A 26,121-nucleotide genomic window follows, 5' to 3' on the forward strand; every position below is an offset into this window, starting at 1 on the left:
TCTTTCTTAGCTGATTGCTGAGGCTGGCATTAGCTCATCCGTGTTCTAGCAACAGTCTTACCTCTATCTTTCTGTAGTTACAAACCATGGAGCTGCGGATCATCCTCCCGCTGAAGATTAACCTTAACCCCCTATGATTTGTTTTGAATTTTAAATCCTTTCCTAGTTCGGCTACAGATCTTGTCTGGTATTGTTGGCGTGCCAGGTGAAGATCAAGCAGAAGGAGTGACCATACTTACATTTTGTTTTAGGGACCTGAGATGCTTCAGTGTCAGTTGCAATACTCTGCCTTTTTGTAGGGTTATGATAAGCGACAATCTTGGTAAACTGTAAGGCTTTAAAGACAATTTCTCCTCTTTCCCTTAGTATTTGCATGATCTTCTCATTCTGGTGAAACACGAGGACCCTCATGAAGATGTCAGGTGGTCGACTGACCTACGATGCACGTAACACAATATGGTGTGTTCCAGCTAGACTCCTAAAGACACGCTTTAAACAGTCTTTGTACCAAGCTAACAATGTTGCTCCCTTCTGTGCCGTCTGATACTCCCTGAATCTGCATTTTATTCTGCCTGAAGTAGTTTTCAAGAGCCTGGGCTCTTTGAACATTACTATTCTTGTTCCTTATCTCTTACGTCTCCCAACTGTTCTTGTGAATGCACCCTCTTCCCTAGGTCATTCAGCTCTTGAATTTTCTGCTTCATTTCTCTCCTTAAAGTTAAAAAGTTATCCCTGAGGTGGTTAGCCAGAAACCTCTTCATGATGGACACATCTGCCTTAAATCTCTTAACCCCAGAAGTCCATGATGTTATATTCCGCCGGTCTTCTCTATTTATGCGATTGAACTTTTTGGGTAACTGATTTCTGAAACAGTTCTTTCAAGGGCTGTTTTCTTCCCGTTAGGTGAAGCAATTGTGTGTGTTCCAGAAGAGTTTCCAGAAGCAAGTCATCACCTCTTTGCCGGTTATCTGTTGCATCTGCGCTGCAGTGCAGAAAATCCTAACCCGGTCTATGAGAATCAGTGAGCATCCCACTGCCATCCCTCATCTTGTAATCTCCCAGGTGGTTCTTGTAGTGGGTCAAAACTAATTTTAGATTAGCGCTTTATTAGATGATGGGGACCCACATTATTCCTTCTATGTATCCTTCCATGGATCATGGGAGTCCTTGGTTGCTAGATAGTCTCATGCCGTACAACTTTTCTCTTAGTCTAGTATATGATTTCTGAGGTTCAAGGCACCTTGTTGCCCTCACTTAAAGCTCTATTTTCCACCAGAGCGCTACTGTATGTAGTTATTTAGGTGTGCCTCTAATCAATCTTTAACAACTCTTCGGTCTGTGTGCTTACACCCTGCTCCTCACCTCACTCGCTGAGCACTAATCTGCTGCACCAGAGTAGGGTCTAAATATTCCTGCTTTGGCCGGACCACTCCTTTCCTCTGGGGACAGCCATGTGTTTTCAGCTGCAGCTTCCACACCTGTCAGCTGCTGGCCTACTCGTAAGCCTTTTACTGGAACCCTGGGAGTTTCATGTCGACGATGCTGGAGCTTCCTCCATAACTTCTCTTCTTAGCAGGCAAGTTTCGACATGTGCAGCTTATATCTGGCTGTACTAGTAGAAGCAGCATCTTACTATGGAGGTATTAACCATATTTCTCCCAGGATCATACTTATTCCTATCGGGGTGTCTTACCTGAAGAATTTCATTCCCCTTCTCTTGCCACTCTCCTATGCAAGAACAGTGGGAACAGGATCAGCTTATTCTGAAAGCCGATGCAGTGGGAAGGACAAAGGCCTCTCAATCCTCCACAATCTTGGCACACCCCTATCTAGAATTTTAGAGATAACAAAGTATATAGGGTCTATGATCCTTGCCCTTAGAAGCCTAATAAACAAATTCTCAAGAGATACAACTTAGTCAAAGCCTTGTGTCTCTGTGGGAAATAATTACTCCAGCAGACATCTTACAGCTGATCTTCAATAAATCACAAGCAAATGTAACAGAGCATCCTCTTTGTATTAACAAAAGACTCTGCTAACCCAGATGAATGGTTCCTTTAAATCATTCGATAGAGGGGCTAGGGGGCACAGTGGCGGCGGGCTACATTCCCAGCCAGAGAACCCTGCTCTAGTCCAGCCTCACAAACTCTGTATTGCAGCAGAACCTCCAGTGCTCCCTTGGATCAATGAGGGTGATGTAGAGGTGCAATGAGGCTAAAGGTTTTCAACCAAGAGGCCCCCTCTCTTAGGACAGTATAGACAAGGTGGCATCTGTCATCTTTTGACTAAGACAAAAGCTGGTATCAGTGAGAAGAATCAACAATGTGCTACCAAGTTAAACCTGTTTGCATCCCCTTGGGCACACTTTAGGGTTCCTATAAAGGACTCCACAATTTCTTGTGATGGTTTAAATCATCTGTTTATTCTTTCAATTTGATGGATGTTCAAAAGCTTCGTCAGAAATTCATGTCATTTCTTTTCGCATTAAACTTTCCAATTCATTATATTTTGTCATGAGCTCAGATAGCTCCTATGCATTTGGGGCACACTGCCCTTCTTCCGGGAGCCTCTCTACAATATGAAAATGATAGCACATGTTTTACAAAGGTGTCTATATTGTAACATAACTTATATCAGATGTAGGGGGGCGCTAGAGGGCGCACGAGCTGAATGGCCGCACTCTAGTGTGGCTCCGGCTGCCTGGCATTCTTATCCTTCCTTTTATCCTTTAAAACTGCGCCCACCTGCCCGAAAACGGACTGGGGGATTGAGATATATCTACTGCACACTCTGTCTGAGTTTGGAGATCCTACGACCTTCGGGAACGGAGCTAGATCGAGATCAGTCTGGAGCGGGAGAAACCGAGAGCTACGACCTCGCTGTAGGCGGCGTGGTGCCTCACGCAACGCCCAGGACTGACACGTGGCGTGTAGGCCGCACTACGCCTCGCGCACCTCCGCCTAGCGGGCCTGGCCCATCAAACTAGCAGTGGGACCCTGCCTCGGCAGCTTGCTTTCTGCACCGAAGACATTCTGTTGTACAACTGCATGGACCCGGCCTATATTGGACACTAGACGTCGGAACCGATCCGCCGCCGTGGTTGCCCACGCGTGCCCTTCCTCATAGAGCGGCTTGACACAGAGGGGCGCTTGTTGCTTGCCTGACATGGGGAAACCGGATACCCGGCAGCCCAAGCTGCAATTTGAACCAGCGACGCAAAAAAAGGGGACGAAGCAGACGGGGGACAGTGCGCCGCCGAGGAGCCCGGCGGCAGAGGTGACCCCCCTGGTCCCGGAGATAGCAACAATGCTTCAGGAGATGCGGCAAGGTTTTGCCACAGTGGTGGACAAGGTGGACCGGCTCTCCGCCCGGATGGACGGCATCGTCCAACGAATAGATGTGCACGACGAGCGGCTAACGGAGGCCGAACGCCGCATATCCGAAACGGAGGATGCCACAACATCGCAAGCCACGCGACTATCCCGCATGGACAACATTTTGCGGGTGATCGCCGCCAAGAACGAAGAATTGGAAGCGAGGGGCAGGCGGAACAACGTCCGGATTACGGGAATTCCGGAATCCACAAACACGGGACGTATGGAGTTGTATGTAGAACGTTTGCTCATGGCCACGGTGGGAGAGGAGGCTCTCTCCAAACAGTTTATAGTGGAGCGGGCCCATCGTTCCCTTGGACCTCAGCCTCAACCAGGCACTCCACCGAGGCCCATCATAGCACGCCTGCTGAACTACCGTGATCGGGATGCGGCATTGAAAGCAGCGAGGGCGAATCAAAACCTAAATTATGAGGGGGTGTCCTTCTCCATTTATCCGGACTTTACTCCGCTTGTTCAGGAACAGCGAAGGAAGTTTCTAGCCGTGAAACGAAAACTGAGAGGACTGAACATTGACTATGCTTTGCTTTATCCTGCCAAGCTCCGCGTGACCCACCAGGGCACGCAACACTTTTTCTTGAATCCTCAACAGGTCGAGGAGTACATCAAGACCCTACCGAAAAGGGACAAAAGAGCTGCACAGGCGGATGGCGGACGCGATTCTGGTGCGGAATGAACTGGGTTCGTCGCTTTCGTTCCTGATGACTCGTTGATATATGTTTTTTTCTTTGGATTACTGCTCCTGATATGGCCCCCAGGAGTGTAGGGCTGGGTGGTGCTGCAGGCCCTGTAGCATGCCAGGCCCCCACCCCCCCCATGCTGACTCACTCGCCCGGACTAGGACGGTAAGAATGGCGGCAACTGCGGTGAGGAGAGGAGGGGGTGGACGACGGTGCACCTCTAGAACCCCGAATGGGTGTACCCCCACTGGACTTGCTCAATGCACTTTTACTGTTGGGTTGTTGCGGGTTTGATTGGGGAGGGGGGTGGGCACAAGGTACTGGCGAGTTGGGGGCGCTTCAGTGGGTGGGGGAGGGGGGAAGTTCTTTAAGGGGTCAGTTCGTGCTGATCTGGTCCATGTTTTTCACTGTCCTCGTATTGGGCCTGTGGCCCCGAGTAATAACTCGGTGGTTGCCGGCTCCTCTCTCTATGTGTCGCTGCTCGAGAGGGGACAACTGGGATGCCTCATGGTTGGCAATGTACGGAGGCCTGTTTGCTGAATGGCAACGGTTACGATTTCCAGTGTTGGATGCCTGGGTTTGCACTGGGTTTAAGTTTTCGTTTTGTAGTCGAGCGTGTGCACCTTTACCTCGTCGACCTTCCACCCGTCCTGGGGTGGGCTGGTCTACTGTCTTTGCTATGGGGGGGGGGTTCAGGGACTGCTATTTGTGGTGGCCGGGGTTACTGTGGGCCGCTGGCAATTCTAACTGTAAGGATTGTCGGTGCAGTTGGATTGTTCTGTTATATGAAAAGATGTTGGGATGGGAGACACTTGTTTGAATGTTCTCTCTTGGAATGTGCGGGGCTTGGGGGATCATCGGAAGAGACGCCACGTTCTGGGATATTTAGACAGACATAATGTTCACATAGCGTTTCTGCAGGAGACACACTTTGCACCCCACAAGTTGCCAGCCTTTGGTAGTAGATGGGCCTCGAGTACTGTGTTCTCCTCGTATTCCTCCTATGCCCGTGGTACTGCAATCCTGGTTAAAAAGTCAACGCCCTTCCACATGGCTGGCACGAAATCAGATGTACAAGGGAGATATTGCCTGCTATGGGGCAGATTGGGCCGGGTGACGGTCACCCTTGCGTGTTGTTATGGCCCCAATGTGGACGACCCGCAGTACTTTGAAACGCTCTGGGCTGCTATACTGGAAGCGGGGTCACAACACATAATATGGGGGGGGGACTTCAATGTCACTGTGAACCCGACCCTGGACCGCTCACACCCGGCCCCACACCACTACACAAAAGGGCGGGAGGTGCTGCGCGCCATCTTGGAGGAGAATCACCTAGTGGATGCTTGGCGAGCACACTGCGGGCCGAGGGGGGAGGGAACGCATTTCACGGCGCGGGCTAGGTCCTGGGCCAGGCTTGATTATTTTTTTCTGACCACACACATGTATGCCACTGTCACATCTGCACGACACCTCCCTCGGACTTATTCGGACCATGCCCCGGTTCTGGTCGCCATGCGCGGAGCTGAGCTGGGCCCTCCTGTTACCGCGTGGCGCATGCAGGCCGCAATGCTGTTAGATGAGGAATTTAGGGAGACGCTGCGCGAGGAATGCTTAGATTTTTTTGCGAGAAATAAGGGGTCTGTGGATGCAGTGGAGACAGTCTGGGATGCCTTCAAAGTCACACTAAGGGGTTTCTGCATTGCGAAGGGCTCGGGGGTGCTTAAAGCTATCCTGAACCGTTTAAAGGCGCTAGAAGTGAAACTGAGCCGGGCGGAGGAGACCCTCCGAGCGCGCCCCACTAGCGACACTCTGGCAGAGATTCGAGATTTGGTTACTGAATATTCCGAGGAGGCTGCGCGTGAGGCGAAATTTAGACATAAATACTGGGTGGCGCGGAAATATGGTGAAGGAGATAGGCCTGGGAAGGTGTTGGCGGCTACGGTCCGGCTTGCGAGGGCGCCTACTACTATACTAGAGCTAGAAACGGCCGAGGGGCTGCTGCTCCGCGACTCCACGCAAATCCTTAACGAGTTCGTGGGCCATTACAATAAGCTGTACACCTCTAGGGGACTGGGGGGCCCACCTTTGGACGACTACCTCGCGGATGTCGCGCTTGGTTGGCTGAGTGACGCTCAACGGGCGTTTTTGAGTGCCCCGTTTGAGCTGGACGAGGTGAAAGAGGCGATTATGAGTATGCAATCAGGCAAGGCCACAGGCCTGGATGGCATCCCCATTGAATTCTACAAAACATACATTGAATTCATGGCCCCGGTACTGCGGGAGGTCTATGAGGACGCTCTGGAGGTGGGGCATCTCCCCGCATCAATGAGAACTGCGCTTATCATCTCTTTACTCAAGCCCGGGAAATCTGCATTGCACTGCGACTCATATAGACCCCTCTCTTTATTGACGTGTGATGTGAAAATTCTCGCAAAGCTCATTGCCACCCGAATTAGCTTACTGCTGCCTAACCTGATCCTCCCGGATCAGGCGGGCTTTGTTCCAGGGAGGGCTACATCCCACAATCTACGCACCTTTTTTTCTGTGTACGACTCTGTGCATGAGGACCTGCCCATGGCGACCATCTTTTTGGATGCCACCAAGGCATTTGATTCCCTGGAGTGGGATTACGTCTTTGGGGTACTAAACCGCATGGGATTCCCGGCCATCTTCGTTTCCTGGATAAAACTGCTCTACACGCGGCCCACGGCCAAAGTCCTTATTAATGGGCAGCTTTCCCCTGACTTTGAGATCTCTAGGGGTACGAGACAGGGGTGCCCCCTATCCCCCCTGCTCTTTGCAATCGCCACGGAACCCCTTGCTGCCAAACTGCGGCAACATTATAAGGATAGCGCGCTGCGTTGCTTCCAGCGACAAATACTCATATCCATGTACGCGGACGATATCACGCTGTATGTCCGGCACCCTCGGGACAACCTACACCCCATACTTAGGGAATTCATTAGATTCGGGACTCTCTCGGGAGTGCAGATAAATTGGACCAAATCGTGCATATTCCCCCTCAAGGCGGCCACACAGGCCTTCCCATTGGAATATCCGCTCACTTGGACTGAAGGTGATTTTAAGTACCTTGGGGTTCATATTGAGAGGGACCGGGAAGCGCTTATGAGAGCGAACTATGGCACTGCCGTTAGTAGGATTGAAGACCAGGTCACGAGGTGGGTGTCACTTCCCCTGTCGATGGCGGGCAGGGCTTCTTTGATTAAAATGGTTGTACTTCCGCAGCTGCTTTACCTGTTTCTCAACATACCCTTCCATCCTGGTACATACTTCTTTAAGAGACTGAGGTCTGAAATGCTCAAATTGGTGTGGGGTGGAAAGCGGGCTAGGCTCCAATGGGAGATTCTGACACGGCCCTATGTGCGAGGAGGGTTCGGTGTACCTGATTTTGAGCTTTACTTCAGGGCAGCCCAGGCGCACTATGCTTACTTCTGGGTGAGACAGCAGAGATACATGCCACAACTGGCTGCGGAACACTGGCTGGCGCACCCCACGCCTATCGAGGGAGCTCTGTATGCCGTTGTTGAGGGGAGGGATAAGACCCCGAACACCTTATCTAGCACTATCACGGCCTGGTTACACATTTGTGCCTCCCTGGGGCTGCAGTTCCTCTACGCTCCATGTATGCCCCTGGCTTATCACCCACAATTGCAGCTGCTGCAGGAAACTGGCTTCCAGCGTTTACTGTCTAAAATCCATGTCCGAACGTGGGGGGATCTATATCATGATGGCGAGTTCCGCACGAGGGATCATTTGTTTGGTACCATACACCCTACCTCACTAGAGGTGTTTTACTACATGCGTCTGCGACATGGACTGCAAGCCCTTACACCTGAATTTCCGCGCGAGCCACCGGTCCTCATACCCCTGCAACACTTAATGCAACTTGCGAATCCATATAAGCTTGTGTCCACGTTGTACAGATCAGTTAGAACACACACTGACTTCACCACACCTCCTGCCAAAGCGAAGTGGGATCGAGAGCTGCCTGCCCCACTCACCGATCAACAATGGGAATTTAGCTTACTACAGACAGAACGTATCTCATCCAGCAGCAGGTATAGAATTATTCACTACAAATTTGTGCACCGATTGTATTATACCCCGGCTCGATTACACAGATTTGGGCTGCGAGACACTGATAATTGCGATCGGTGTGGAGCCCCTGGAGCTGACTTTCTACATCTTGCCTGGGAATGTGCCACTGTACGTCAGTATTGGGATCTAGTATTTCAAGCCCTCTCTACAATGATCAATGCTACGGTACCGCCAACTCCTGAGATGGCACTATTGGGTTGGGTCGTACCCCTGGAGGCGGCTCACCGCAAGTATGTCGCGTTAGCCTTGTTGCTAGCCAAGCGGAGGGTGGCCTGTAGATGGGGCAGAGGCAGGGCGCCCAAATTTAAGGAATGGATACGGGACCTGGTGTATTGTCAGGAACAACTGCACACGTATGCGGAGTTGCTGCCACTCTCATCCAGGCCGACTGATATCTGGGCCCCGCTGCAATGCTACCTGATAACGGAAGCACCGAATGACGATGAATTGTGATCTGTAACGTTGTTCTAGGTGTAATGAAGAAGGGGTGCTGAACCGCTTTGGCCCTACCTGCAACTTTGTATGCCTCGTGACTGCACTATGCACTTTACCCCCCTTGCCATGTCTCTGAACTGTCCTTGTTGCTTCACTCACCGGTATGCCTTACCCACCCATGGTCCACCTGGTTGCTGCGGGATGCTGTTCCCCCCCCCCCTCCGAAATCTGCTTGTTTGTGGTGCGCACGCTTATGACGATGTTATTTTGTTTGTTTTCATTGTTCCCTTTTTTTTAACCAAAAAACGACAAAAGTAAGACGCATTTATATGCTTCCTGTGCCTGTGCTGTTACTGATGCCAATTTTTTATGTATACAGCTCCGCAACACAATGTTGACTTTTTGCTGATGCTTATTTGTGATTACTGAAATGTGCTATAGCAGCCGGCCTCCGGGTTGTGGCAGTATGCTGTGTATACTTAACGGTACTAAATAAACGTCTTGCACCAAAAAAAAAAAAAAAAAAAAAAAAAAACTTATATCAGATGTATAACATAAAGTGTCAATGGGTGATTAATGTAAAGCATGCTATGAGCGTGTTCCCCTGTGCAACTCAGTGTCAATAAGTGATAAAGTGAAGTGTTCATAAAAAACGGTAGCGTTCATGGAAAACGGTAATGAGACTCACGTCGAGCTTCTCGTGACCGATCAGTATCAGTCTGTAAACACAAAGAGTACTGGTTATGGGCTGACTAGACATAAGAATAGAAGTGCAATTCCCATGTTAAGTTATCGCTGGTCTGCAGACTTACTTGAGTAAGTTGATGTGGCATGAGTAGATGCGGCGTGTCGGATCGGAGGTTGTGTTTGCCATACTCTGTCGGCACTTCCGTATACAAGGTGCGGCGTAGTCACGTATTGGTCGCTCTTGTCACGTGCCGAAGGGCTTCGGCCGGAGCAAGCTGAGCGAGAGGACAGACTACAAAGGAGGTCTGAATCCAAATATTTACGTACTGTGGTGCCGAAAGACAGTCAAAAATTGTGAAAAATAGATATATGTTAAAAAAAAAGTGCTCCATAAATAAAATGTCAGATAAAATCGAAGCGAACGGTGCGTGTATCAAAAATAGAAGTGTAAGTTTACAATGAAGGCTCTTCCCTGTGTAGTGTATGTGTCAATGAATGTACACTCTATCATGTATATAGTGTCAAAACTTAAACAATAATGGTACCATCAACCACAACATAGATACAGAACATTTTGCCTCTGTGGCAGTATATATAAATTAAATCAAAGTTAGCATGACAGTTCGATCCGGTCATTTAACCCATGGGGTTTCGCTGAGTTCAACTTGCCTATCCAGAAATGTTTGCGGCGTAGAAGGAATTTTTTGTTGTCCCTTCCTTCTATTCTGTTAATGACTTCTAGGACCATAAATTTCCGAATTGAGAAATATTGTGGTGCTCTTCCATGCAGTGCATTGCCACTGTGGATTTGACGTTACGCGTCCTTATGTTTGATTTATGCTTGTTGATACGCACTTTAATTTTGCGCTCCGTCTTTCCCACATAGACTTTGCCACACAGGCATTTGAGTAGGTATATCACGTTTGACGTGTCATATGTTGCTGATACTGTAAGCTTAATGTTGTAGCCCTTCATACGATGGGTTAAACTCTTAGCTAATATGATGTTGTTACAATTGTTACAGTTGGTGCACGGTCTAGTGCCTTTAGCTGTAGTATTCTGAATGCTGGGAGTTTTGCGAATCTCTCCTACATTTTTACTTCTAGTGTAGGCAAACAACGGTGTGTTACTGAAAATGGCTTTAAAATCTGCCTCCATGCCCAAGATTGGCCAATGTATCTTGATGATCTTTTTGTAGTCAGCACTAAAGTGCGAAAATTTGGAGACAACTACTGTTCTGGTGTTAGTTGATTTGACCTTCGTTTTCAATAATTCTGCTCTGTTCAAGGAGTATGTTTTCTGTTTTGCTTTTTCTATGACATGGAGTGGGTAACCTCTTTCCAGAAATCTGCCACCCATTTCTTCAATCCTTTCAATAGTTTTATTACGATCTGATGTTATCTTTTTTACCCTAACCATTTGAGACACTGGAAGATGTTGTTTTAACGACATCTGATGAAAACTGGTGAAATGCAACGTGTTATTCCTGTCTGTTGATTTTCTGTACTGTGGGGCGGGGTCCGTTATTACACCCCTGCTTAGACGCAGGCCCATCTAGTAGCAACTATCTGAGGGCGGCAAATGGGGTTGAATGCAGTGATCTGCAGGGCACTGTAGAATACTCTAGCCTGGTCTGATCAATCATCACTATCCTCCCACGTAGGAGAATGTTTATATAGCAATTTGAAAACCTGAGCATTGGAATGAAACTGGAAATGGCATCCTATGTTCCTCAAATAAGTGTTGCACAGTGATGGATGTGCTCATTGGGTCCCAGAGGGCCAAATCAACAGAGAGGAGAGCACCATCTTCGGGGAATTTAAAAAAAGGGTAGTCAATGGAAACAGAGAATAATTCTGATGAATGAGATGGGACAAAAGAATTGTTGAAGGGAGAGTAAAGTCATTTGTGCCTCTATGGACAGATACATGGGAAAATGATACAATGGAGAGGAGAATGTCAGCCTTTGCGGTGAAGGTCAATCAGCTGGAGTAGAAAATAAAATAAGTTGAAAAGAGATAAGAAAAGGCATATAATACAGGGACAAAACATGAAATTGCTGAGGATATTCTGGACGGAATATAGAGTTTCAAATGTGTGCGCTAAGGGGGTGATGCAAGTGGAATAAAAACTAGAGCATTTTGAGAATGCAAAGTTCTTGTGGAATCTGCAGGTGCTGGGCTAGCCACCAATAGATAAGTAGCATATCCCTAAAAAATCTGCTGCAAGAGGTAAAACCGGCCCTGGAGGGAAAGATCTATCCATGTGGAGGGAGTAATAAAGTGATGAAGCAGAAAGTAGAAGAAAGGGAGCACGGTATTGTGGTAGTTGATCTCTGGGATAAAGGTATCAGTAAGCCCATTTTGAGCACAGCTGTCTTACAATGCGGCTTTTGCTTTGGGGGTAAATGCATATTATTGTTCCCAGCACTTAGACTAGAGTTGCTTGAGCAAAGAAGACAATTACAAGCAGTCTGCTGGTTTTGGGGCACAACAGTCTATCATATATCCCATGGCTTCAAGGTGTTGCACAAAGAAAAAACCTCCCTAAAACAGACATCAATGCATTATGTAGAGGGGCTGAAGTTCAATGGTGAAGACAAGTTTGACAGTGGAACTTGAGGGTGGGAGATCTTTTTAACTTGAGGTGGCGATAAAATGTTGAGGCCAGTTATGTTGGCTGCGTTGCCTGAGGCTGCTGAGAGAAATCATGCTAGTTTCTCTTTGTTCATGTCCTGTCAATGGGAGTATTCTGTAGGACCTAAATCATTATTCGATTGTTGCCTGAACATTAGACACTCCTAACCCCCGATGGTGAGAGTTTCAAGTAACATTGTTCGTCTGTCCTGGTTAGGTGCACTGTTTCAGGTGATGACAACATTGAATTTTGAAAAATTTAATAAAATATTTACAACATCATTCGTTAAATTAGAATGCAGGTTACCCATTTCAGAACCACCCACATGAAATGAAAAACAGTATTTGATAGAGCGCACAGCTACTCAAACTAGAGAGTCCCGGTGCATGAACAGCGGATGGATAAGAATGGAAGAAGATACTTACTGATTAAAGAGCCATGTTTTTAGATTCTTTCTAAAGGAAAGAAGGTCTGTGTTAAGCCTCAAAGACTCCAGAAGACTATTCCACAGTTTAGGGCCCAGTTAGCCAAAAAATCTACCTTCTGTGTGGGCAAGGCACACTTTGGGCACGATGGCCTGGTTGGCAAATCAGCAATGTGCTTTGTCTGAGGCAGGCAACGTGCCTGTGCAGATCAAGAAACTATTCGATGTATATGCCAAAGACGTCTCAGTTAAAAAAGCCCTGAGAGAAACTTTTTGTAGCTTCCCAATTCATCAGAAAGTATAAGACTTCATTGTTTCCCGAGAAGATCATTAGTGACAATGCATGAATGAGAGGTTTGTAGGTGAAGGGGATGACTGCTGCATCAGTACATCTGATTTTATTCGGATGAGCCCTAGTGGAACACCAGTTTTAGGATGTACCCCTAATATATGCAAACCACAAATGTCTCTATCTAGATTGGCTCATAAGAGTTTAGGTATGGGACCACCACAGATGTGTGCCAGATGTATGAGTTGGGATCAATGAAAGACCTTGAGTATGACATCAATATCACAATGTTCAAGGTGACCTGTTGTTTTCCCATAGGTAGCTTCTTGCACTGCACTACTTCTATGGAAGGAAACTTATCGACATCAGAATGATCAATGAAGTGTTGTATATGGCCATACAGGGAGGTGTACAATCCAACCATGTGTTGCAAATTGTCATAGACCTTTGGCACCGGAAACTGTGTCAATGTTGGACAGATCTCTCGATGCTGTCAAGAAAGCAGGGAGAAATAGACAGGTTCAACATGTCTCATCAGTCCTTCACAAATAGTAATAGAACATCAACAAGTGAAAAGAACCAGTGGTGGTGCTGTGGGGCACACGAGCTGTGGACCGTAGTCTGCGAGCAGGCGAGGCGAGAAGGGCGACGAGGAGACGCCGACTGCGGCGCCCGGCCGCACCCTATTGTTTATTGCTGGAGGGGCATCCCGGGCGGGTATCCCGGGGCGGCTGCACTGCTCTGTGCCCCGGACGCGGCTGGAGCCGCGAGTGCCTGTGGGTCGCAGGTGTCAGCCGCGGGTGGCGTTTGGGGTGCGGCTGACGCGGCCGGTGCGGCCGTAACTGCGAGCCCTTGCCCCTGACATTTTCTGGTGTGGCTGGAGCCGCGAGCCCTCGCAGGACGCGGCAAATACCGCAAGTGATGTTTTGTGTGCGGCCGGAGCCGCTAGCACCTGTCAGACGCGGCAACAGCCGCGAGTGGTTTTTCATCTTGCGTGGACGGAGCTGCGAACCCCTCCTGGACGCGGAAGGTACCGCGAGAGACGCTTTGGGTGCGGCCAGAGTCACGAGAGACTGCTAGACGTGGCCACAACCGCAACTGACGACCCAAGTGACGACCCAAGTGAGGCTGGAGCCATAAAATCCTCCTGGACGCAACAACAGAGGTACTCCAATTATAAAAACCAACTAACGAAAGACAGGCAAATAATGTTTAATGTGCATGAAAAAATTTAGAATTCTATAAGAAACGGAGCCAGGGAGCAGGAACGGGGTGCTAGTTCTTGGTGTTGCATGAGCGGCGCACCTGTGTACTGGCACTTTGGAACCATATCTCTTTGGCTGTGTCAATTGGAATTCGGCAAGAGTCTCTACCTTAATTTTGGCTCTAAAGTAGTGGACAACAGGAGACCATATCATCCATACAGGTGGCCTAGATTTGTCAAGTAACATACGCCCGGTGCAAATAGCACAGCTAAAATTACAACTAAAACAACTTAGTGATTCACTACATTGCCATGGCCTATAAAAAACTAAGGTTGAGAACTATTTTTATGAAAAGGATGGGAACGGAAGAAGCAATTAGAAAGAGCACGGGCAAGACGGCACGCGCCGGAAAGTCTGCAGTAATTCCCGGGATTAAAAAGTATGTTACAAAATTAAGCCTAGATGAACAAGGACAAGCACAAAAAGATGAGATGGTTAAAGAAAAAAAAGGAAATAAAGAGGTTGGAAAGGATGAAATACATCAAATTCAAAACCAAAGGACACCTGAAGCTCCTCAAAAAAGTATCTCCATCGAATCGGAAGAGCTAATCCCCATCTCTACTACAGTAGGTTCAATAATACCGGAATTATCCAAATTACAACAATCCCAAGAATATAGCATTACATGTCCAGATATCAACATCAAAGACTTAATATAACACACGGGATCACAAAAGGAAATACAGAACATCCAGAATAGTACTCCACAAAAATCATCAGACCTAGAGGGATTCCTCGAAAAATCACCAGATCTCTCTCTCTTCAAAAGTATAGATCTTCATAAAGACCATACCCCCAATTTCCAAATCCTTGTTTACATTGCAAAGTATTTTGGAAGCAGTTCTCACTCATCTAGGGAACATATTGGAAAATTCTGATCAAACACTTGATACCCAACTAGGAATACTAAAATTCCTAGTTGAGAAAAAAAGGAAGAAAGAGCAAACAAAGTTATCAGCAACAACAGGACTCTGTGGTAAATGCAAAGGGGAATACTCTTATAACGCAAAGGTTGAAACAATAAAACCATTTCCTTCTCAATCAAAAGAAACTGCAACCCAAACCGGAAAGAAACTAACTATGAAACCTAAAGGCAAACAGGATTCTAGTCCTACATACTCTCTCAGAAACCTTTTCAAGGAGGAAACCAATGCAGTACTTCCCCAACAGCCCGTAGCTTACTATCCAATCTTTACTAAAAGAAAATCTGACTCCACCTTGAACAGCCCTGCAATATGATGGCTAGCTTTGTTTAATGTCTTATGAAATTTTCATGAACAATCCAAGCATAATTGTTAAAGAACATGTGTAATAAGTTGATGTAAGTGGAATAAAAGTTTTATGAATGGACTTTCCAATTATTTAAAAAAAAAAAAAAAAAAAAAAAAAAAAGAGATTGTGCTATCCAATGGCGACATACAGGGCCTAAAAAGCGCTAATGACAAAAGAAATCAAAAGCTGATTAAATCAAAAAGGAGAAAGGCACAAAGGAGAATTAAGAAAAAGAAAGCTCGCAAAATAAGATTTCAGACCAATTCTCCTCTTTTACCAGAAATAGAGGAAGCGCAGAAACACCCCAGATCACGAAGACAAAGGAGCAGAAATCGCCTGCAAAACCGAAAGAGACAACTCTGATCAACTGAGTAAATTAAATCCTAAGGCAAAATTTTTTTTACCATCAGGACACGATCCGACAATTCCAACGTTAAGAGAGATCTCAAAAGGAATTCTCTCTACACAGAAAAAAAGGATCTGCAAGCAGTGGAGACCAGGTCTTATTTCCTTGAAATCATAGACCTATTCCCGTCTGATGAACTACCACTCAACCGCAGCCGAATAATCAGTCTGTTACAAAAAATTCGGCCGTTACAATCTCTAGCGCGTAACGAAATAAAACTATGTTTCCAGAAGAATCAAAAATGTCAATTGCGATTGTTGAATTTTGGTCTCCAGTTATTCCAGGAATCATTCTGCAGGAGAGCGACACTTTACACAAATACGGTTATGATCTGGCCCCAGTATTAAAATACGAACCTCAAAAGAGACCTATACCAGATGAATCTTCCAAAAAGCTTCGATCCAATCAATCTCTTAACACCACCATCAATCTTCTAGATCATGCAACAGAAAATATATTTGTATCCATAAAGAACGGCGATAGAGAAATCTGGAGCAAGAAAACCCCCAGTGTTGAAATAACAAAGAGAGATCATTCTTGGTCCTGGATTTTGGAAACCCTGAACAGTAATAAACAAACTAAGGATAACAAACTCTCTGTTTAGCACAGGTTTTACGATCTCCTCTTGGAACATAGCGGGGAAAACTAAAGAAAAGTTGGCTGAAATAACAAAAGATTCCCCAGCAATAGTGGCTCTCCAAGAAACTTGGTCTACACAAAACTTCAATCTGCAGAAATATTTTGTATATGATATCCCTGCAGAACAGGTCGATCGGGGACACTCGAAAGGTGGGACAGCGACCTTATTAAATGAAGACTACAAATGGGCACAAGAAGTAATTCCAACTAACTCAAAGAATCATCAATGTATCAAAATCAAGTGTGAAACAAACCCTCCAGAAACGTTAAAAGATCTACTAATTTATAACATCTATATCCCCCCGGAGTAAAAATGGATGCACCTACTATAGAAATCCTGAAGGACATCGAACAAATAACAGAAAATCAGGGTTATCCATCGCTTTTCATCATGGGTGATTTTAACTGGAAAATATCTAATGAGTTAATACTGAAATGGGCAAATTAGTTCACAGAGGAGTCCCTGGGAATTTCTATTCCACTTTTTACCAAAGAAAATAAGGCGGACAAAAGAGGGAAGATTCTAATAGCATCACTACCTATTTTAAACGGAATAATATTAAATGGCAATGTAGAAGGAGACATCCCCGCCTCAAATACAAGACAGGGACACTGTAATCCCTCACTTCTGGACTACATGATCTGTTCGATCAGTTTTACAACTTAAAATCAACTTTGCTGATGGTAGTGATCATGCGATACTACAGCTAAGTACAGAGTGGAAAGCACAACAGTCCCAGTCAAATCAAATTATGTATAGCTATAGTACAGTCCTGGTAAACCCAACTCAAAGACGGATTCACTGGAATTCAGCTACTCTTACCAAATTAATCTCCATAATTGATTCAACACAACTCTTGCAAAGAATACACTCAGTAAATCCGAGAACACATTTTGAAATTGTGATTAAAAAACCAACCCAAAAACTACAGGAAAAGTTGATGCAACCTACAAAGAAACAAACCAAAAAACAAAAGTTAGCTACTAATACAACTTATCTAAACAAACTGGTACGAGCACAATTTTTAGAAAAGTCACCAACTAGACAGCTAGAAATTAACAAATTGAAAAATCAACGCATGAGAGAAAGAGAAAAAAATAAGAGAATAACCCAAGATAAAAATTGGATAGATTTGCAGATAGCAGCCAAACAAAATAACCAATGTGCATACTGGAACGTAATCGCTAAAGAAATAGGCTCGAAAAAAGTATTACAAACTATCCCGGTGCCTTCATCAGAATGGGAAATTTATCTGGCCAATTTATATAAATGAGATGGGCGAGATATATCTTCCTTGTAGCAAATGCCCTAGCGAAGGGGGAAGTGGTCCCAGACCTCTGGAAAGGTGCAACCATTATCCCCATCCACAAGAAGGGTGATCGCTCACTGCCTGCTAACTACAGGCCTATAAGCTTAATAGTGACCATACAGAAAGTAGTTGGGAGAATGGTAACAAATCAACTTATGGACTGGGTAGAAGATAACAACGCCCTTTCTCCATACCAAGCAGGATTCAGGCGAGCAACCAGTACCATTGACCAGGTCTTCCGCTTCACCATATTGCGGTGGAAGACCGTTGTACTGGGAAGGGGCTGCCTGTACGTCGCGTTTGTCGACCTGCGGGCGGCATTCGACCTAGTCCCCCGGTCTAAGCTATGGTTGGTTCTGCAGAAGATGGAGATTCCGGCCGATCTGCTTACATTAATCATGCGATTGCATGAATCCAACTTCGCAAGAGTCCAGTGGGGTGGAAGGGGGGAGATAACCCCGGATTTCCCAGTGGAAAGGGGAGTCCGGCAGGGCTGCTCCATGGCCCCTTTACTTTTCTCGTTATTTATTAACGGGATTGTTGAGAGAATGTTGAAGGCTAGTATAGATGCCCCGTCGTTAGCGGACACCAGGGTTCCGATCCTGATGTTCGCTGACGACACTCTTATCTTGTCTAAGACCCCCATGGGGCTGCAACGTGCACTAAACATTTTTGATGCTTTCTGCGTAGAGCATGGGCTAGAGGTTAATGTTGGAAAAACAAAACTAATGGCTTTCTCCCCTGGTCGCAGGATTCACCCCAAGGTAACCTTAAATAGCAGCATGTTAGATACTGTCGCAGAATTTACGTACCTGGGAGTACAGATCACAGAGGGCACTTGCTGGACGCATCATGTGGATAAAGTGGTCCTAAAGCACCAGCAGCTTTCAGGTGCTTTAAGGGGGGGAACACCGTAAATCCAAAACAAAACCCATAAAACCCGCACTTATAGTGTATGACGCGAAGGTCTTGGGTGCCACATTATATGGTGCGGAGTTATGGGCTTGGGATAGTCTAGCGGCTCTTCAGACCTCTGAGAACAAGTTTTTGCGAGGGATCACAGGACTCCCACAGAGCACTCCCCTAACCCCATTGTTTTTGGAGCTGGGTAGGCGTCCTATTGTCGACAGAGCCAGATTGCGCCCTGTCCTCTACTGGAGACGCCTTTGGACGACCCCAGAAATAAGACAATACGCGGAGGGTTTTTTATGGATAATCAAGGAAGATATCTTCCACAAGATAAAATGGTTAAAACATCTGAAGTCCATGCTAGTTAATTTAGGGTTTTCTAATCTTTGGAATAACCCCGTGGGAGAAATCTTCCCTAGCAAAGAAGCCCTCAAGGAACAATATTGGGATTGGGTGGGTGGTAAACAGCTGAATGAAGCCAGGGCTGACTCTATGTCTGGTCGTTTCCTAGAGACAAAAATCTTTCCTGTCCTAGAAAATTACTGGGATAACATCACGGTACCAATGGACAGGAAACTCGTGTTTCAATTAAGATCTGGATCTATCCCCCTAAAGAAACTGACAGCTGGCTGGCACAGACCCACCAATAATTTATGTCCAGCATGTGAAAATGCCGAGGAGAGCATAGGCCATTTTCTCTTCGTATGTCAAGCTTACACAAACCCGAGGAGAAAATGGCTCACGCCGGTATGCAAAAACTTGGGGACACGTGATAGTGCAGTGGCCTTAAGAATCTTATGTACAGCAACCCAGGATTCAATAGTCATAGGAGTGGCCAAATACCTGGGCTGGGCTTGGGCAATTAGACGACGGTCTCTGGGGGGAATCAGGTAATCAGGTATTCCTTTTTAATTATGATTCATGTAATATTACTTGTTATAAATGGTTTTTATACGTAAACGAAGTATGAGCTGCATTTCATGTTTAATGAATTTTTATTCTGTAATTATGTATTATGTGTAATAGTTTCAATTTTATGTGCTTTTATGAGAATTGTCTCGAATAAAGCTTATACAACAACAAATAAATGAAATACTACCGTAGAAATGAGCTACCATTCTGTTAGGAACTCAGAAATAAAATCTTCAGACTGTGGAGTTTCTAGTCCATTTTCCATTGAACTACATATAAGAAAGGCAAGAACAACAGGAGCAAAAGGTCCGGACCAAATACAGATTAAGGTCCTTCAATGCAACCCCAAAGAATAGAATAAGATGCTTTTCCCCCTTTTCAACTACATTTTTAGAACTGGAGACATTCCCAAATCTTGGAAGGGGAGCATTATAATACCCATACACAAAAAGGGTACAAGGTTGTATCCTGGCACCTACAGACAGATAGCCGTTTTGGACGCAACAGGAAAGATTTTTACAGCTACAGTATTAGATCATCTAAAAGATTGGGCCTTTTCAAATGAGCTGATTCCCCTATACCAGGCAGGATTTAGACCAAAACATTCAGTCACCGATAATATCGCTGTTCTGCAAACCATCTTAGATAAATATGTTACAATAAAATCTCAGGTGGTATATGCTGCTTTTATCGACTTTTCCACCGCATTCGATAGAGTAGACAGAGAGACATTATGGAGAAAACTCAGTAATAGGGGTATCCCGGACAATCTACTACACATATTATCAGCATTACATACAGATACTTGGTGCCAAGTCCAAATGGGGAAGGAAAAAGGTCTTACTAGTGCTATACCGACCCCAAATGGCATAGGACAAGGATGTCTCCTCGCCCCCCTACTGTTTTCCGTTTATCTCAGTGACTTGCCTCAATGTTTTCAACAGATATGTAATTTTCCACCAAAAATTGCTTCCCATAAAATACATACTTTATTGTATGCGGATGATGTTATCATCTTAGATCAGCCTCCATTTGGTTTGCAAAGAAGCCTTCAGGCCCTCTACAATTATACAGAGGAAAATGACCTAATACCGAACATCTCGAAAACAAAAATAGTACCGTTCTCCGGAAGAAAAAATAGTACTAAATTTGTCTGGTCCCTAGGGGGAAAAATGGCGGAAGTGGTAAAAGAATACACCTACTAAGGAAGAATCTTCACCAAATCCTTACAAAATAAATCCCACACCTTGAATCTAACCCGGAAATCTGATGTCCATGTGGGAGCACTTTTACGGCTATACGCTGCATCTGGACAAAGACATTTTTCTGCAATGCTTAAGGTATATAGTGCCAAAGTTCCACCAGTACTGTTGTATGCACTTGAGCACATATCAATAAGTCAACGGTCCTTTCTAGACTTAACAGAAGGGAAGATACTACGGAAACTTATGAAATTATCCCAGTCGGTTCCAGTGCAAGCTCTCCGCCTTGAGTTTTCATTAACTAGCTCTTATGCCCGAGGAATCGCCAATATCATCAGGTGGGCGTATAATCTCCTCCATGCTGAAGAAGGAACGCTCCGATTCCTTCTAAAAACTGAGACATTTGAATGTGAATCATCGAAGTATGTATTTTCAAGGAATGCCCTATTTGCTTTTAAGCTATCCGAGGTTAACATCAAGCTGTTACTTTCTTGGTCTCCCGCCCAGCTGAAACTTTTCTTAAAACACTTTACTGCAAGACTAAGTTTTGACCTTGACTCTCAACATTGTCTCAAACTGTCTTTATATAAAAATATTTCTGAAATTATAGAGTATAAGAAACCTCAACAATATATTAATTTTAATCTGTACCATGGGATCAGAAGATCAATAGTTTTGCACCGATTCGGAATACTTCTTGTTAAAAACTATTACATTTAGGTGGCACTCAGAAGAAAACCCTATTTGTAATCTATGTAATGGTGAGGAGCAGGATCTGGAACATTTATTATCTACCTGCACAAATATGTCAGTGGTAAAGGCAAGGAAAAGATTTTTACAACCAGTTTATTCAAAATGCAGAATTAACTCAGTACAGGAATTGATTATTTTATGTAAAGTTCCACCAAACGAATTTGTATGTCACAATTTTTACAAATTTTTAAAATCATTTTCAATTTTGTATTAGAATGACATTTTTAACAAAATTGTTTACATTTGAATATTGTGTATTTAATATTTGTGGTTCTCAGTGGAGAACCAAATCAAATACAAAATAAAATTTGAAACAAGTGAGAAGAACCTAGGACATCCAGCACAATAGCAGAAGTACAAAGGATGCATCAAGCAGATAGGCACCAGGGTTTTTTCTTCTGAGACAGGAAAAGAGGTTGATCAGTTTTCGATGTACTTGCAGTTCTTACAAACTTTATTCTCAATTTCATGTGTCTTGTTTCTCTTACAATGCTCCTAACTGCCGGAAGTAGCAAAAAGGGGGGATTTGTTTCCACAAAGTATGCATTTTCCCAAGGACAGTATCCCACATCTATCTCCAGACAAAGATGGACATCCTCTCCTGTAGACAGAGGCACATTTCCTAGCTCAAGCTTCTAATGTTAAGCTTAATGTGACAGAAGTCTTGCAGATTGGCTACCAAGACATGAAGGTGTGTATATTTGAAATATAGCCTTCCTCTCTATTCAGTATTGGAGACCTCAGAATAATGTCCAAAACACTTACATTGTCTGGCCTCTGGGAAGCTCCTCATGTGGTAAAGAACTAGCTTTATACTTGTTGAGGTGCCCTACTTTACAGTATAGCAAATGGTGCAATGATACCATGCCCATAGCAGATCTACCCTTGTAGTGCCAAATATTCCAGAAAAAGCATCAGGATTCATGGATGATTGCCCGACTCTGGAATGCTTCAAAGGAACTGTTGCACGCTTCTAATTCAATACTCTTACCTATTTCCAGCTCATAAACAATAATGTATATAGCAAGCAGAGGGTAAGATTGCAGGAGTTGTGGTAAACAGAGTACTCAAGAAATATTAAGGCAAACAACTTAGATTTCTCACAAACCACGAATACCTTTCACTTTCATTAGCAAAAGTGAAATAGAACAAGTAAACAGGAATATATTTTATGCATATTAGACAAATTCAAAAGTGTGCCCAGAAGAAATATAATCAGAAGCAATATCCAGAGTAAGTGCTGCAGAAGAGAATTATAACTGGTAAACAAATCTCAGGAATAGAAGAGATTTCCATTCCTGACCAAATCGTAATACTCCTGAGGACAGTCTCATAATGCAATGATGTGCAGAAAAGAACTTGCAAAGTAGATTTCCGAATGATAAAGAGCCCAGGAGGCATGTATACAAGGAGCACTGATGGCGAGTAACAGTTTGTTAGAATTTTAGCATTCCCAAAAACAGGATCCGACCTAGAAATAAACCTTAATAAAAGTGAGGGTATAGGGCATAAACAAAATGGCATTAAAAACAGCGGCCTGGCAGAGGTAGGATATAGTGCCCTGTCCAATATTAAATAGGACAGGGATTACACACACGACTCAGATAAAAGGGTCTTTTGTTTAGTCCTTGCTGTCTGTGGCTTGTGAATGAAGTGAATCTCTCAAAGGTGGAGCCATCACTTCCAGCTGCGGCTTACAGTCATTCTACTGAAGGTCAAGGTCATTGCAGACATTGAAGGATTAGCAGGGATAAGGATGCGTCATCAGCTCCTGTAAGAATTAAGTAGCCAATGGCCATAACAGGCTGAATGTAGTTAAGAGTCAAGGATGTGCCAGATTTTAATGAACTCCTAGAGTTTAAAAACCACGCTGTTCCCATGCTTCTGGAGAGACTGAAGCAGCAATGGTTGGCAAAAGCCATGCTGGTCAAGCAGTGATTTCAGAAAGCAGATGAGGTTGGATTGGTGAAAATGATCCTGGTGGCAATTAGTGTTTAATGATTTTAGCCCCAGGGATTCTGCGTGGACAGAATAAATAATCCATGACAAGGATGCTGGGGACCAGTGAAGGCTGTAGCTTGTGAAGAACGATTTCACATTCATTGTGTGTAAGGGATCCGTTGTGAGGGTTGAGGTGGCTCTAAGCAACAGAAAGGGAATATAAATGAGTTATGCCGCAATTTTGTTCTGCATTATATTAATCTTTCAATAATGAAGTTGGTAACGTCATAGCATGGGCTGTGTTGTGGGAATATAGAAGAGGCTTTGCAATTGGTGTTCACAAATGTCTCAATAGACAGACAGTTGACTAATAGTTTGTTACATTTTTGGCAATTTAGAAATACGGTTCAGGAGTAAAAAGGAATTTAGGGTAGGAGGTTGTGCTTTAGGTTGGTGATGTCTGACTGGATCAGTGCCAAGTGAGTTGAAGTTAATGAAACTTGTTCTAGGTGAGGTCAGGATTAGAAGCTTGCATTGACTGCATTCATAATATAATACAACCTCATCTGCAGCTTTGCTTATATCACTGAGGAGGTGAGAGACAAGAGGAGGGAATCTCACAGTATTCTTAAGGCTGTGGGTAGATAGCTTGGTTTCTGGGCATACAGAGGGGCTCTAAAGGGAAGGGTTTATTTTTAGCGTTAAATATAATCAGACAGTGGTTGGTTCAGCGGCAGAAGGTATTATGCTGAGATGGCTGTATAGTGGGTGACGGACCGGACGACATCCAAGAAGCGGCCTTTATTCTGAGACAGTAGTAGGGAGACCGTGTAGACTAAGTTTTGATAAAATTCCTCAGACCTCTGAGGCTGGGTGGTGATTGAGTGTGTCCACATCAGCACATAAAACGCAGCATGTGATGTACTTGAAATCTCACCGGCTCACTTGACCTTACAATACTTTTAGCTAAGAATATTTCTGGTAGTTTCATACAAGCTAAAGATATTCCTCGCATTTGGGAAATACAGAAAGATGGTCTCATTTCTCACAACACCTCATTATTTTAGCCAAGGGTTCCTGACACTAAAGTTGAGAGTTCATTACTTTAGAAAGGGTTCATGACACTGAAATTGAGACTGTGAGAGGGAACGGGGTGATCTAGAAAAACAACTAAAAGAGGAGACTTTGCCATAAATATACAGTTCACTGAATTATGTTACACAATGACGACATCCATGGTGCACCACGCTTAAATGTATCCTGCATCATTTCACAACTGCAATCTAGCACACAATTACTTTAAAATAATGTCATGATGTTTGTGCAGTAATACAGATCAGAAGTATAATGTTTAATTCATGCTACTTTCCTATGCTACCTAGGATTTCCTGACAGTTGTTTCTTTTAATTATATCAAGCCCAAAGACGCCTGCCTATCCAATTTACATGCAATGTAGGCTTCTTTGGAGTTCAGAGGTCATTCAATTACTAATAATGCTGTGAGATTATTAAAAAAACATTCTACTATAAGAACATAAAACTGCAGCTATTTAACTCTGTCAAAAACTAAAGATTAACAGTTGTTGTTTCAAACCTGTATTGCACTGTTGTGCTTTCGATACTTAAAACATGATGTGTGCATTCGAGAACTGAAATCCATGAAACAGAAGGCAAAATCCCCATCCACCAGTTTTATCAAGCGCATTATTGAAATAGGACTCTTACATGTCCTTCCAACAACCGTTCTTCTTCATCTCACAAACCAGATGGCCTACTTAAATCACTGCTATGCTCTTGCAGTAGCCATAACTGGTCAACGTGAAAAAGGTGAACTCGGGACTACAGGATCAAGATAAACCGTACCCAAGATTCCTTGTGCAGAATAATACTTCCGCCATTAGCCTTTTTGGTCAAACTAAATTACCCAGCTCTTTCCTCATGCCTTTTTTCACAACCAAACCTTAGCTCGGTGATATAATCTCTGCAATTTAGGTGCTAGACCATATACTACTTCCATGTTCTAGATGTATGCCTTCATATAAGTTGCAGATATTCACTATATATACCTGGAATTACTAATAATCATTGACATTATCACTGTATAGTCACCACTATGACAGAGTGAACTACCAATACTGCCATATTTGAGACAGAGACTTCATGGCACATTAGTAGCAGATTGATGTAGCCAGAATGTTGGTTATCTGTCCCAAGGTTTTACAGCAGCTCCAGGTTTTCTTACCTTTGAAGCAGAATATCCAGCCATCTGTGGTAGAGGCCTGTAGCAGGAGGCAGAAGAAATGTTGACAATAGCACCTTTTTTTCTGTCTATCATCCCTGGAAGCACTATGCTTGTCATCATGGTGGCAGCAGCGATATTAATGTGGACAATGTCCCACAGCTTCTCTTCAGGCACCAAACTAAAGTATTGTGGGTAATCATAAGCTACTCCAACATTATTTACCAAAATACCAATCTCTACATCATTCAGTGCCTTTTTGATTGCAGGGTAAATTTCATGGCCTTTTCTGAAATCTGCAACAATAAATGCAGTTTGAACTTTGTATCTCTCAGCGATGGAATCAGAAACACTTTCCAACTTCTCCTTATTCCGGCTAATGAGTATGACGTTTACGCCCCGCCGTGCCAGCTCTTCAGCATAAGCTTTTCCAATGCCAGATGTGGCACCTAGAAAAAATAAAACAAGGATCAAAAAATGATGAGACAGTTTGGTTTAACCTGGTCACATCACACATTCTGGAACATAGTTGTACCCAATAAAAACATATAAGTAGAGTTAGGGCCAAACTAGAAATAAAACGTACAAGCATAACTATGAAAAGACAAAT

At 44.4% G+C, this 26,121-nt stretch overlaps 1 protein-coding gene across 1 annotated transcript in view; it reads right to left on the minus strand.

The window, feature by feature from the left end:
- Nucleotides 1-26,121, minus strand: part of LOC147674138 (inactive hydroxysteroid dehydrogenase-like protein 1) — a 133,691-nt gene that overhangs the window by 46,368 nt on the left and 61,202 nt on the right. Inside the window, exon 3 of the mRNA XM_086945200.1 lies at nucleotides 25,515-25,960. Coding sequence (XP_086801326.1) covers nucleotides 25,515-25,960 — 446 coding nt within the window. The remainder of the gene's footprint in view (nucleotides 1-25,514; nucleotides 25,961-26,121) is intronic.

Source organism: Lissotriton vulgaris, chromosome 12 (assembly GCF_964263255.1).
Source record: "Lissotriton vulgaris chromosome 12, aLisVul1.2, whole genome shotgun sequence".
NCBI lineage: Eukaryota > Metazoa > Chordata > Amphibia > Caudata > Salamandridae > Lissotriton > Lissotriton vulgaris.